The 13,973-nt window shown below is 35.9% G+C and overlaps 1 protein-coding gene across 2 annotated transcripts in view; it reads right to left on the minus strand.

Moving 5' to 3' along the window:
• Window positions 1–13,973, minus strand: part of LOC136856941 (GDP-D-glucose phosphorylase 1) — a 149,829-nt gene that overhangs the window by 34,809 nt on the left and 101,047 nt on the right. The window contains exon 7 of one of the 2 annotated variants that reach the window (XM_067135214.2): window positions 12,492–12,610. The exons of the other annotated variant lie outside the window; for it this stretch is intronic. Within the exon in view, the coding sequence (XP_066991315.2) occupies window positions 12,492–12,610 (119 nt within the window). The remainder of the gene's footprint in view (window positions 1–12,491; window positions 12,611–13,973) is intronic. 2 annotated transcript variants of the gene reach the window in all.

Raw genomic sequence — 13,973 nt, forward strand, 5'->3', positions numbered from 1 at the left:
AATTATGTACTTGGATGATAAACTGAAATTATTCAAACCATCCAAGAAACTTGATAGTAAATCAGCAGATGTGGCAAAATTCAAAAAATACAGATGTTGAATAACTAGTAGAAACAAAATGTTTATGTTGATCCCAGAAACAAACTACGAAGTCAGTTTGTCCTTTCTGCATAACTTTGTTCAAACTCTCACCAAACCGATGTACAGAAGAAAAAATTTGTCTTGATGTTATGAAAGATTTTAGAAATAAGGCCATGTCCAACAGTAATTACATCTGAAATCATCTCCTTTTGTATCTGCATCTTTATGGCTATCATATTATCAGAAAACATTATCCAAAATAAGTAAGTTGCATTTCCATAGATCTTCACTGAAGAACATGACATCACTTTATTCATGGCCCATATGCATGCAAGTCTACTTAAGTCCCATTTCCTCATACGAGAATGGGGATGAGGAGACAATATTGTATTTGGCATGTTTTACGGCTGGATGCCTGTCCTGATACCATTACTTTCTTGAGTTCATCCCTGTGGGTCACTAGAGCCACCTCGGCTCATTTTGCTTTTGGTAGGGTGTTTAACACAGGATGCCCTTCCTGGCGCCACGTAATTCTTGAGATGAAAATCTCAACCCAGAATTGACTGGGATTCAAACCTCAGCCTTCAAGATGAGAAGCCAGCAGCTAAACCACAGAGCTAATCATGCCCCCTCCCCCTTAAAACCCCATATAACTGCAGGTTTTATAACCTCATTACGAATTTTAAAAAATGGTTCAGTGAGCTTGTTTTAGGACTCATCAATTGAAGCTCTGGGGCAAGTGTTAACTCATCATTCAAGTCCTCTTTAGATGAAACTTCTGATTGTAATAAAACTGTTCACACTCCAGCAAAAAGAAGTTTATTTTGTTGCCCAAACACTAGCAAGAAAACAAGTCTTGAATGTTTCTCTCCTTCCACTACCCATATCAAGACTGAAGATTTGTTGAGATGGCCCCTCAACGAGTGTTGACGCCCACCATACTGATGAAGCTGGGAAGCAGAAATGAGCTCATCAGGGCCTGAGAAGAAATGGATAAAGAAGATCTGGGATTGATAAGGAGAGAGCCAATCTAACTGAAGATTGCAGAGTATGTGCATGAAGATGTAGAAACTGTCTTTGTCCCATTGTGTTTTATTTCTATTTCTTCCTCTTCTTACACTGCCTAGTCATTGTGCTTTACCTGTTGTGCTCCTTTTTTTAAAAAATCATTCTATATATGACTTGCTCTGCACTTGCCAGTTCCTTTCAACTACTTATAGAGAGAGTATAGGGTCACCTTTACTTACAACCTTATTAATGTGATTAGACCAGGGAAGGCTTTCCTTATAACAACACCTACTGTACATACTTACAGTGATCCATGTGAAGTACCTCCACCTCATCAACTTATAATTAAAACTGAGAGGACATTTTTTCTCTTGGTGAAACTTACATCCTCACTTTTCAACCCATTTACCATCATGCCCTCGTCTGTTGTCCATCTCACAACATTGTCGAGATCTTTTTTTTTTTTTCTTCAGTTGTTTGCAATCCTGTAACTTATTTACTACTATATTGAGTGCAACATCATCTGCAAAAAGCCTTTTCTGAGATTCCAGTTCTTGACTCATATCATTTAAATAAATATAAGAAAATATAAAGGTCCAATAATAGTGCTTTGCAGGGACCCTCTCTTAATCATTACAGGGATGAGACAATGAATGCTTCACCTACAATTCACAGAGTTCTAGAAATTTAGCCACCCATTCAACCAATCTTTTGTCAAAAGCTGTCATTTTTGTAAGCAGTCTCCTACGATCTACCCTATTAAAAGCCTTGGATAGTCAATAGCGACACAGTCCATTTGACCTCTTGAATCTAAAATGCTGTATCCGCTGTATATTGCTGGAAGCCTACAAGATGAACCTCACTGGAATAGCCTTTCTGAAACCTGAACTGCCTTCTATAAAACCAGTTAGTAATTTTGCAAACTCATCTAATTAATCAAAAAGAATCATTTCCTACAGCTTACAAGCAGCACATGTCAAGTTGACTGTAATTATCCACCTTATGTAAGTCGCCCTTTCCTTTGTTCACTGGGGGTCTTACTATACCAACTCTCCATTCATTTGGAATAGCTTTTTCATGCAAACAGTAATAAAATAATATATTTCAGATATAAATAATATTTCATTCCTAATTCCTAACTGTATTTCTTTCTCACCTTCACCTCCTCTTTAATCTCTTCATTTCTCTGTTATATTATACTGGGTCTTTACCATTCCTTAACACCTTTAACGGTACATACTGTGAACTTTCAGATGAGTTGGACCAGAATTGACTGATATCCAGAGAGAAATGACAGAGGAGTTCCTTATTCTTAATAAGTAAATGTTAAAACTATGAGGCAATTATGTGAATGGAATGGCTGTTTTATTCAATGGCCTACATCTATGACATAGTTGTGGTTTTTTTTTTGCTATTTGCTTTACGTCGCACCGACAGAGATAGGTCTTATGGCGACGATGGTATAGGAAAGACCTAGGAATTGGAAGGAAGCAGCCATGGCCTTAATTAAGGTACAGCCCCGGCATTTGCCTGGTGTGAAAATGGGAAACCATGGAAAACCATCTTCAGGGCTGCCGACAGTGGGGCTCGAACCCACTATCTCCCAATTACTGGATACTGGCCGCACTTAAGCGACTATGACATAGTTAGATCAAGCTTAAGCCTATCTGGATGTAATTTTGAGTAATCTTTGAGAGTGTAAAGAGAGCTGAACTTGTTATGAACAATATAATTAAAGAGAAGAATTTTGAGACAAGGAAGTTGATCTTGTATGATTCTAATGGAGATTGACAATTCAACGACTTCAGATTTTGGTTTTAATTGGCGAGTGTCTTTCTTTATGGAGAGACAGTCTGCTCAGAAATCTCTTAAGGTTCAGTTCTGGATCACTTACAAGGCACGGAGCTGTGCATTGTTGGATACCTTGTGGGCTGAGGAACTATGTTATTCTACTGTACGAAAAAGTGAATGAGTTACTCTTATGAATAGTGTTCTTTAAATGATGAGGAGAAGTTTAAAACACAACTAAGTGAAGATTAGTTGTCAAAGTGGAAACTGTGTTTTCTTTGTATGTGTTTGCATATGTTTATGAGCAAAGCTGATAATCTATGATTATTCTAGGATAAATGTCAAGTGTATTCTAGCATAAAAATAATTATGTATTCTCTTAAAAGGTGTAATATGGTGTTAATAATGTTCTCCTAGTTGTAGGTACGGCAATTCAGGCCAATGTTTGTTGACACTGAGCCCCATAACATGTGTCTTTAAAATGCAGTGGAATTTGCAAGGCAAAAGCAAGCCCTTAATTACCGAGAGACCAGCCCTGGGCTTATTTGGCTCAGAGTGAGTAGGGAAGAGCCTGTAAGTCTGGAAAATAGTGCATCCATTTAGAGAGAATGCCAGCATATAGTAGTTTATTTCTGCTAGTAGCCATGTAAAAAGAGACTCTTTTTTTCACTTGCACACACTGATACCTTTAATCAAATAGAACCACATAGAGAACTGTAAAGCATATGTGGTATCGTCAATCACCAAAAAGAAATATAATATAGAGTGACACTATAAAAATAAACATTCTGCTATGCATGATTCAACTGAAGGAGAGGATCATGCAAAAATGAGTGAGGATCTGCAAAACACAATTTGGCTCAATTGAAGTTTGAATTACATTAACCTGTCTAGATATATTATACTTCATACCACGGACACAAATGGTAGACATATCATTGTAGTGTATCTTTATAAGGAAAATGTCTATTTTATTCATTCTGTAATTCAAGAATATAATTATGCTAAATTTAATATACTGTATTCTTTCTAGAATTATTGGATTATGTTATGCTAAAATATTGTGAGAAGTACATTTTCCTTTAATTCTTGGAAGAATTTATTTCAAAACGCCAGAATATTTTCAGATTATTTTACAGAGTAACACATTACATTTAATGAAACCATCACTGCATTCAGTCATGCTGCATTCCCTACACATTCATGCCCTGAGCTAAGCTTCAAGGCAGCTCCTATGGAAATTGCTGATCTATCGTAATAATAACAACAACAACAACAACAACAACAATAATACCATACTTTTATGGTTTTGGAGGCGCTGGTGTGCCTGAATTTTGTCCCGCAGGAGTTCTTTTACGTGCCAGTAAATCTACTGTCACGAAGATGATGGATTTGAGCACCTTCAAATACCACTGGGCTAAGCTACAATCAAATCTGCCAACCTGGGCTCAGAGAGCCAGCACCATAACAGTCTGAGCCACTCAGCCTGGTTAATTATTTAAACATGAAAAATAATAATAATAAGAGTACAGTATAAATGTCATTGTTTTCCATGATACAAAATATTAGATCCAGTTTGTGGTCCAACAGCTGTATTTTTTCACTTCATAACACAATCATGTATTCATGAAAGTAAATTTTTGAAAAATTTAGATTCTATTATTGTGCCCGTTGCATTTTCGGACGTGTTCCAAAATGGCGTCTAGGGAAGGTATAGACCACTCAGGCCCAAGAGAGTATACAAGAAAGTCTTGACATGTGAATACAATAGGAGGCCATGATTAACTTGGAACGACTACCTTTCAAAGGCGGTGCAGAACAGAGCAATGTCAGGGGAATTGTTTCAAAAAAACAAGTAAAATAATAGATATTATTAAAATACATACTTGAAAAACTGAACTCGAGAAGAGAGGAAGCAAACTGCTGTTGCTGCATTGGAGAAGGGAAATACTAAAGATTACGGCAGAAGTTTTGAGGAATAACTATTATAAATTAAGAGAAGATGGCAAGATACTTGCAGAAACACTGTGAAAAATATAGAGACAGCGAGATATACGAGAATTTATTTAAATATGTATACTGATAGACCCGAGGCGCAAGTTTAGAGATACATTGGAACTCATTGACTGGAAGTCGTAAAGAAGAAAAGAATAGGAAAGAATAACTCCGTCACAAGAAGAATCAAGGAAGGAATAATATTTTTAGGAAACAAATAATTTTAAAATTGAAGATTTTTTATAAGACAAGACAGAAGATCTTACACAAATTTAGAGAATTGGTTAACTAGAACACAAGAGAAGACTAATAGATTATTTAAAAAAAGAAATATTACTCGAAGAAAAACTTAAAATGAACATTTACTTGTCGACATCATTTTATTATATTGGCAGTTATTCCGAGAAGAAGATGACTTGCTAAGCATCCAGATGGACCAACCTGGAGGGAGATATGATCCGACCAGCTGACCCTACCTAAGATGAGATGAGGAATCCAACCGAACCTCGAACCATGGCCAATGAACCAGCGATGTGACGAGCAGGAGGAGAGCAACTGACAGCTGATATGATGAAAAACGAGCTAAGTGTTTTCCATAAGTATTATAATTCTTAGTTTAGCTAGGCATATGCATTAGTATAGAGTATTCTAAGTGTGAAATATTTAAGAGTGCAAGTGAAACAGTGAAGTGAAGTGCATTACATTTAATCTGCTAATACTATATTAAGTTGGTGTATAATTAGATTGATATCTCGTGGAGTATGGCTATGCATGAAATAAGTGAATTACCAAGGTAATCGTAAATACGAGTAGAAAGAAAAGTTATCTAACAGCTGAATACAAAGATTGTCGTATGGTGAATAATATCTACGGATCACGCGAAACCATTCAGTCAACGATTACGTCACAGGTGGATCGCATGAGGGGAAGTGAAAGATAGTTGAGTTATTCCTTGTAATGTTGTTAAATGCACGAACGCAATATTTAAGGTTAAGCATCGTAATATTGGAAGAGAATTGATCTATTTAAAGGAGTATTGTCAAAAAGAAGAATGTTACGTCTTACTAATTGCATTTATTATGAAAGAGGTTATGAATGATGAGAAATGGCATTGAGAAAGATGAAATGGAATTGATTGAAGGTTATATAATGAAGAAAGAAGATATATGAATTAATTTGTGTATGATAATGTGGATTACGGTGATTACAAGACGTATATATGGATGGTAGATGCTAAATATGAATATATTGGATCACTTAGACGATGCAAGCACAAGGAAAGACATACACCGTGGGAATGACATAAAATAAGGTATGAATGGTGGATATTTACGTATAGTTGAGATTAGAGAGTTGGTGCAACATCAAGTACATCTGTTAATATTAAAATACAGGTATCTTGTGACGTATTCTCGTAACATATGTGAAGTGAAAGGTGTGTTAAGCTAATATAGATATTAGAAGCGATGAATATAAATAGTACCGAGATATCATAACGTAAATACTTATTGAATTACTTGCACATATGATATATTAAAAATAAGCTTAACGAATGGATGCATATTGAGCCGTATAGCAGTAAATTAAGAATTATTTAGATAGAATAGTGAGATAGATCATTTTATATTTTGAGTGTTGATTTATAATTCATGTAGTCATTTTAAATGAGAAGATAGTAAATTAGGAGCAGTGATTTAAAAGGCAATACAGATGGAAAACTTAGCACGTCAGTCATTATAATACATTTCTTCGCCAGAGAAATACTACATTAACGAATTCAGATAGCAAGATTTTAGACTTTATAAATTGTAAGAAAATATTCCATTATAACTACAAAGTAATTGTGGTACAGTGATAGGTGTGAATGATTTAATTAATTTTTCAAACATGATTATGAATATTGAGTTCTTTTCAGAAATAGTGAATTCATTATATTATTTTATTTTGTAGAATATTACGAATTATTATTGAATTTAATCAAAGATTGTGGAAGTTCATAGTAACACGAGTTCTCAATTCTTTATTTTTTGCTCAGTTTAATAAATGTGTTTTCTCATTATTTTTCTTATAAAGTGAGTGATAATTTGTAGCAGTTGAGAGTAGATAGACTTAGTTTTTAAGGTGTTTAACATATGGTTTGCGTTAGAATTAAGCGGTCAGTGATGAATTTACATTTGAATGCGATAGGATGGAGACGTTCATCAGTGATTGTCACGTGCGGTCCCTACCTTTTTTCCTCTGAATTCACGTAAAGCCTAGCCAAGAAGAAAAATTAGATATTTTTCTTATGTGAAGAAATACCCTGAGATTACCTCTGGCTGTTGGGATATAATGGCTGTGTTGTACCTGGACGCGGGAAGGGTTATTTATTAAACTATTAAAAAATATAATATAAAAAAATATAATATCAATCTGAAAACGTGAAACTGAATTTACTTTAAGTATCCGTAATGGTCTTTTCTTTTTCTCTACAATTACTTTTTGAAGGCAAAGTTGCACTATTTCCTCATGAATATAACATCTATAGCAGACAATTCTCTTTGTAGTTCACCATATTCCATGCTCACGACCATGTGAAACTGGAAGCGACATTATTCGCTGGGTAGGATGTTCCAATTAACCTGAAGACTAAGGTTTATAATACGTGCGTGCTGCCAGTTACAACTTACGGTCTGGAAACGATGACTCTGACGAAGGAAAGTGCTCGCAAGCTTCAGCGAACACAACGAGCCATGGAGCGACAGATGCTAGGGATCAGCCTTAGGGATAAGATCCGTTCAGAGGACATCAGGAGAAGAACTAATGTAACAGACATCCTAGAGATAGTAGCAAAACTAAAATGGCAATGGGTAGGACACGTAGCTCGACAAGACTACAACAGGTGGACCTCTAGGATTGTTCACTGGAGACCATGGGGACACAAGAGAGGCACTGGAAGACCCCTGAAGAGATGGCTCGACGACATAAAGCTGTTGGCTGGAACACGCTGGTTCCAAGTGGCTCAAGACCGAAGACGATGGAAGCACATGGAAGAGGCCTATATCCAGCAGTGGATTGAAATAGGCTAGAAAAGAAGAAGAAGAAGAAGAAGAAGGGCCTGTTACGATGATGCCCACTGTATTATTGTTTTATGGTGACTAAAATACAGGTCATTAGCTCCATAGTAGAATTAGGTAACATTAGCTAACCTAATATGTGGCAGAGTTCATGCCAATAGTTTTGCTCTACATATGTTAATGTAATGTCAGATTAATATTAAGTACAAGCTATTTAATAGTTATCCAAATTTCCAAGCAATACACAAAGCCATAAAATAAGTGGGGAATAACAAAGGTATATTTCAGGAATCATAGAACATTTATTAGCAGTTGTGGATTCAGTACAGAATTACTAGTCATGCATTCAATACAAGAACTTATTCACACTAGAATGAGTGCTGTATCACTAGTTAACTTATATTCCTGCATGCAAGTAATAGGTTGCTAATGGCATGCAACTTACACAGATCTAGAAGTACTCTGACCATAATGTGCTAGCTTTCCATCTCTAAATCTAAGCAAAAGGGAAAATACATGTCGCTGCTTTCATGGCAACTCATATACATTAAGCCAATAAGGTAGGCTAGCATGAAATCATGCTAATGGAGATGCATAGAGATGGCAGCTAGTGAGTATACTACTACTACTACTACTACTACATGAAGAAGTGGGAAGACACCATACAGTATAAGTAACTGTTGAAATATAAAAGTTTACTATCCAATAAAATAGAAAAAATATCTGTTTACTTTTCTTCCTATCCATTTGAAATGTCACTAACACATGTAGGCTTTCAGCAACACCAAAACAGGAAAGGGGTAGGACTGGCAAGGTAGTGCCTTCGGTTATAACTACAGTCCTGCACGGATATACAAAGTATTATCCTGGCACCAGTCACCTCACGGTGACAGGTTTGTGAGGAATTTCCTCTTGTGACAACTACCGACGTATTGAGCGGTTCTCTTTCAAACCTTTTGTTCCTACTTCCACTAACTGTGGGCAGAAGCCAGTTAGGCTTTTCAAGGCTCGTTATATATATATCGCCAATCTCCCATTCAAGGGTCGTCTCACCACAAGCAAAAAAGAACTGCATGAAATGTATGAAAGACTGACATGCTCAGATTTCTACAAACATCATTATTTATAAATTATTTTATAAATTTATTTATAAATTATAAGCAAAATTATCCACACTGCCGCACAGTTTGTATCCGCCAAGACACTAACTTTGCGAATATCCGTGCACGGCTCTAGTTATAACTAACGAGGAACACCCGCCAAGTGTAAAACCTTGATTTCCCAGACTTCATTCAGTGAAAGAGGGGTCAAAACCACGTTTTGACTTATCTGTAGACACTCGACAGTTTTGAAGAAAACGACAGTCGAAATTTCCAACATTTGAAACATAGAAATTTCGCACACCACAAACACCGCACGGTGGCTGGTTTGCCACAGTTACAGTTCTGGGTGGGTATACCACTCAGGTAAGAAATATTGCTAATATTACGGAAGATTCCACATACTGGCAATTAGTTTGTGACAAACCACCTATAACAGATCATTTTTTCCAAAATCAGTTTCAAATAAGTTGTTTCATTCATTTATTAATGTTTTAAAATTCATTTACCAGACAGAACAAAGACAAATAAAGACAATGATTTTTTTTAAAACATTGAACAAAACCATTCGTGTAGTAATTGTCAATGGACAAAAGTAAATAAATTAAACAAAAAAGTGCATTGGGATTTGAACACGGGGTGCAAAAGTGTGAAGCTGCCACGAAAGCAACTGTACCATGCACCGGTTGAACATGCTACATGCTAATAGGCATGTTGTGGCGAGTTGGCCATGCGATTAGGAGCGCTCAGCTGTGAGCTCACATCCGGGAGATAGTGGGTTCGAACTGCACTGTCAGCAGCCTTGAAGATGCTTTTCCATGGTTTCCCATTTTCACACCAGGCAAATGCTGGGGCTGTACCTTAATTAAGACCACGGCCGCTTTCTAACCATTCCCAGGCCTTTCCCTCCCATCGTCGCCATAAGACCTATCTGTGTCGGTGTTGAGACATAAAACAAATAGCAAAAAAATAAAAAGCACGTAACTTCAACTGTCATTTTCTCCGAAACAGTTGAGTGTCTAGGGATAAGCTGAAACATGTGTTCGCTTATTTTCACCCACCTTACACTGAGCAAAGTTTCTGGGAAAACAGGTTGTTACACATAGCGTAAATATGGGAAATAATAACAAACCATTATTAAGGCTGCCAACAGTCAGGTTTAAACCCAACATCTCCAGAATGTAAGCTTACAGCTATATTATCAACACAACATAGCTAACTTTCTCAGAGTACTCTCTATATTGTTAGTTTTGATAAGTTATGACCATGGTTATGGATACTTGTCTGCAGAAATCACGGTAACAGTTATTACGGAAAATCCAAAGGTTTGTGAATGAAAAAGACTCTATGAATTTAGGATCACACAATTAGCACACCCTTTTTCTCTCTTTGTGCAGTATTCAAACACACTTGCCATCCTGTCACATTCACCTTCTCAATAATGTACCGTATTGCTTTAAAAATTTACATTCAGAGAATTCCATACAACAAAACAATAAATTATCATTACATGACTAATTTGGGGACTGCCAAACTGAGGCGGTAGAGGCATGCCCAGTTCACCCAGAAAAGCACAGGTATGATGCGTGATGCCCCATCAAGTCAAAAATTTAGGAAGATTTCTCCTTTTGGAAAGGCCCATGGTTCTAGAGTTCACTCAGCCTACATCAGAGATGATTACCCGGTTAATTCCTGTGGGTAAAGGCAGCCAACTACTCTACTTAAATCAGTGTTGAGTTTACAAACAGGGGGAGCCTTTTATTCCCACTCCTCGAAAGGTGTTAGTGGCCTGTATGGAAAGGATTTTACATGTGTATTGATAGAACAATTTTTGTTGGTTTAAAGAAGAGTATGGAACTTGAAACTCCAGTGACTCTCCATTAAATTATTAGGAACATGCTCTGATTATAGCCACCAAATATCGTGATTTTTCAGAAAATATGGGAAGGACAGTCAAGTGTGTGATTTTAACAAAGTTTTTGGTTATGCTCCTCAGGCTGAGTACAACCATTCCATATCTTCAAATCTCAAATCCAAAAGCCAACACTTTACCCAGTAAAAGTTTTGCAAAGGTTCAAACAAATGCCAAATCAAGTCTTATACAACAGTTTACCCAGTATGTATGAACACCCACAAATTTAATTTATCCCTCTATTAATATAACTAATAAAATTAATAATGACGGGTTTTATACAAATCCATCAACATATGACTAACAAACCAGATGCAAAATTGAACCTGGATTTGGTAACTCTGTTTCAGTATCATGTGACCTGAAAACAATTAAGATATTTAAATTATGAACTATACTCAACTAGATTCCACTAACTGTATCCATCCACTGCAACTGCCAACAATTTTTACACAGTCTGTGTTTTACAAACAAGTATCCAGTTTCCAACAAGAGAGTTTAACATAAAGCAAACCTTGTGATTTTTTTAAATATTCAATTATATTTTAATATTTATAAGATGTATTTAAAAAAAATTCACCAGGGGGAAGTTTCATCTGATACCTTAAAGGAAAGAATGAGAAGGAGGAAGGAAGATGGAAGATGGGTGAAATGTAGTAAAAGGAGACTTAAGGAAACATAAGAATATCTATCTCAATCCTAGCCACCAGAATAATAAATATGTTCACAACCAGTATAGTTAAAACTACAACTGTATAGCTATAAAAGCCATAACATAATTATATGGATAAATAAGTAGAGAAACAGTAACAAAGTAAGAAAAAAGGAAATACAACAAATTACATGATATTGCAAGAACAGAAGTTATTTGAAATCTGTTTAAAAAATCTCCAAGTCACATGAACAGCAGATGCCACAACTCTTTTAGGAAACTTTATCTATAAATTTTCAAGACTGTGTTTTATCAAAGCTACTAAACTGGCATAATGCCTAAGACTACGATATCTAGTATTCTGGACCATGAAATTCTCAAAAATATTAGCAATATATTTTACTTAAAAGATGCAAAGAAGGCATAACAAATGCTATATCAGTACATAGAAGATAATTTTTTAAGTACAGATCATTTGCCAGTATTTTTTAAAGCCTGTACAATTTGCACATATGCACTGACTCTCAGCATCCCTTGCACAGACACACACACTATTTGCAGCCATGTTGACAGTGCACTTTTTAAATAAGGAAATCTCCACCAAGATGTATAACACAAAGAAGTTCTAAAAGTGAAATACGATAATTAACAGTGGCTCAAAAACTTATAGATCAAAAACAAACTAATTTATAATGAAGATAAATTATATAGGAACTTGCTGTGTTACATCCTCTCCTAGTCAGTGGTATATTAATTATGAATCTTACTAGATAGGCCTACAACAATGTAAAGAGAGCAGTTTGGTAGCAGGTAGAGTAACATATGTTGCTGCTGACATAGTTAAAATTATTTGATAAGTAGATACTGTTTCAAACATACTAATGTACTGAAACTCATACCTAATGCTCCGCAAATAGATGTCTAACACTCTCTCGGATTAGTAAAAAGGGTTCTTGACAAACACTTGCCAATGTGTCAGCCACTTGTTGCTCCGATAATGACTGATAACCAGATTCAACTGTGGAGAGTAAACCAATAAAATGCAAATAATAAGAAATGTTTCACAATTTACTATGTAACCCTATGTTACATTTTGTAATCTTAAACTCAGATTATTTACCTAGATACAGTATTGACGTTATATATCACAGAACAATATTTGCTAGAGACAGAGGGAAAGGGACGAGGGAACAAAAGCACGAAACAGATAAATAAAAGTCAAGACAACAAGAGGTAGAAATATTCAAGTAGCATTTACATAGGCTTTAGATATCACTATGTATTCTTCAGAAACAAATATACATCAGTCCATAAGTATAAGTTACTACTTTTGTCGGACCATCATTATCAAAAGCAAGACAAAACTAACAGGTCCATTTTATGAAATGTTTCCTGCCTTGCTGTTTGATGTTAATTTGTTCAAAATATATAACAAAATTGACTACATATGACTTTGAAACCCTCATCAGTGATTAATTTAGTACAATCAAGAAGAATTATTTGAACTCATTCAATTAATTGAAGAGAAGAGCCAAGAACTTTGTTTAGAACTGAACACCTTGAAAACTAAAATAATGATAGTAGGCAGGCAGAATAACAACCATCCAGAAATAAAGCAAATGGATCGATTTAAAGTTGACAATGAATACATTCATCTTGGATCTTTGATAACACATTCTGGGTCATCAGAACAGATAAAACAAAAATGGAATCTGGCTAAGGTGGCATCAAATTATTTACACGATTGTTGAAGAACCAATAAGTTTCCAAGAACCTGAAAATAAAACTGGTAAACTGTCTAGTAATTCCCATACTAATGTATGGATGTACGTTGTGGACATTAAGAAAGAATGAGATGAAATAAGATTGATGCAACTGAAATGTGTTGCTGAAAATGGATGTTGAGAGTCTCATGGACTGATCACCTCACACAAATAATTCCATCCTAAAGGAGCTTAAAATTAAAAGGGAAATCTCAGGCCAGGGTTCAGCTCCGTCAACTGAAATAGTTTGGCTATGTAATAAAGAGAGGACCAAACAATATAGAGAAGTTTATTATTCAGAGAAAAACCAAGGACAGAGGCCACAAAGAAGAGTCCCAACAAGGAGGATTAGCCCCATTTACCAGTACAAGCGGAAAAATGATGCGTGATCTAATGAAGCAAGTCCTTGACAGGAAATCTACCATATCATAATAACCACCACACCTCCTACAGAAGGACACGACTGGAGAGAGAGAGAGCGAGAGAGAGAGAGAGAGAAAGAGAAAGAAAGAAACTTCCTTCAAATGTACAACTGCCAATGTTGGTTATTATCATAAAAGGCTGGGAGATGCCACGTAGTGACTGGATAACACTGGAGTTCACCACCCTGCCATTTGA

This window comes from Anabrus simplex, chromosome 1 (assembly GCF_040414725.1).
Source record: "Anabrus simplex isolate iqAnaSimp1 chromosome 1, ASM4041472v1, whole genome shotgun sequence".
NCBI classification, from domain to species: domain Eukaryota; kingdom Metazoa; phylum Arthropoda; class Insecta; order Orthoptera; family Tettigoniidae; genus Anabrus; species Anabrus simplex.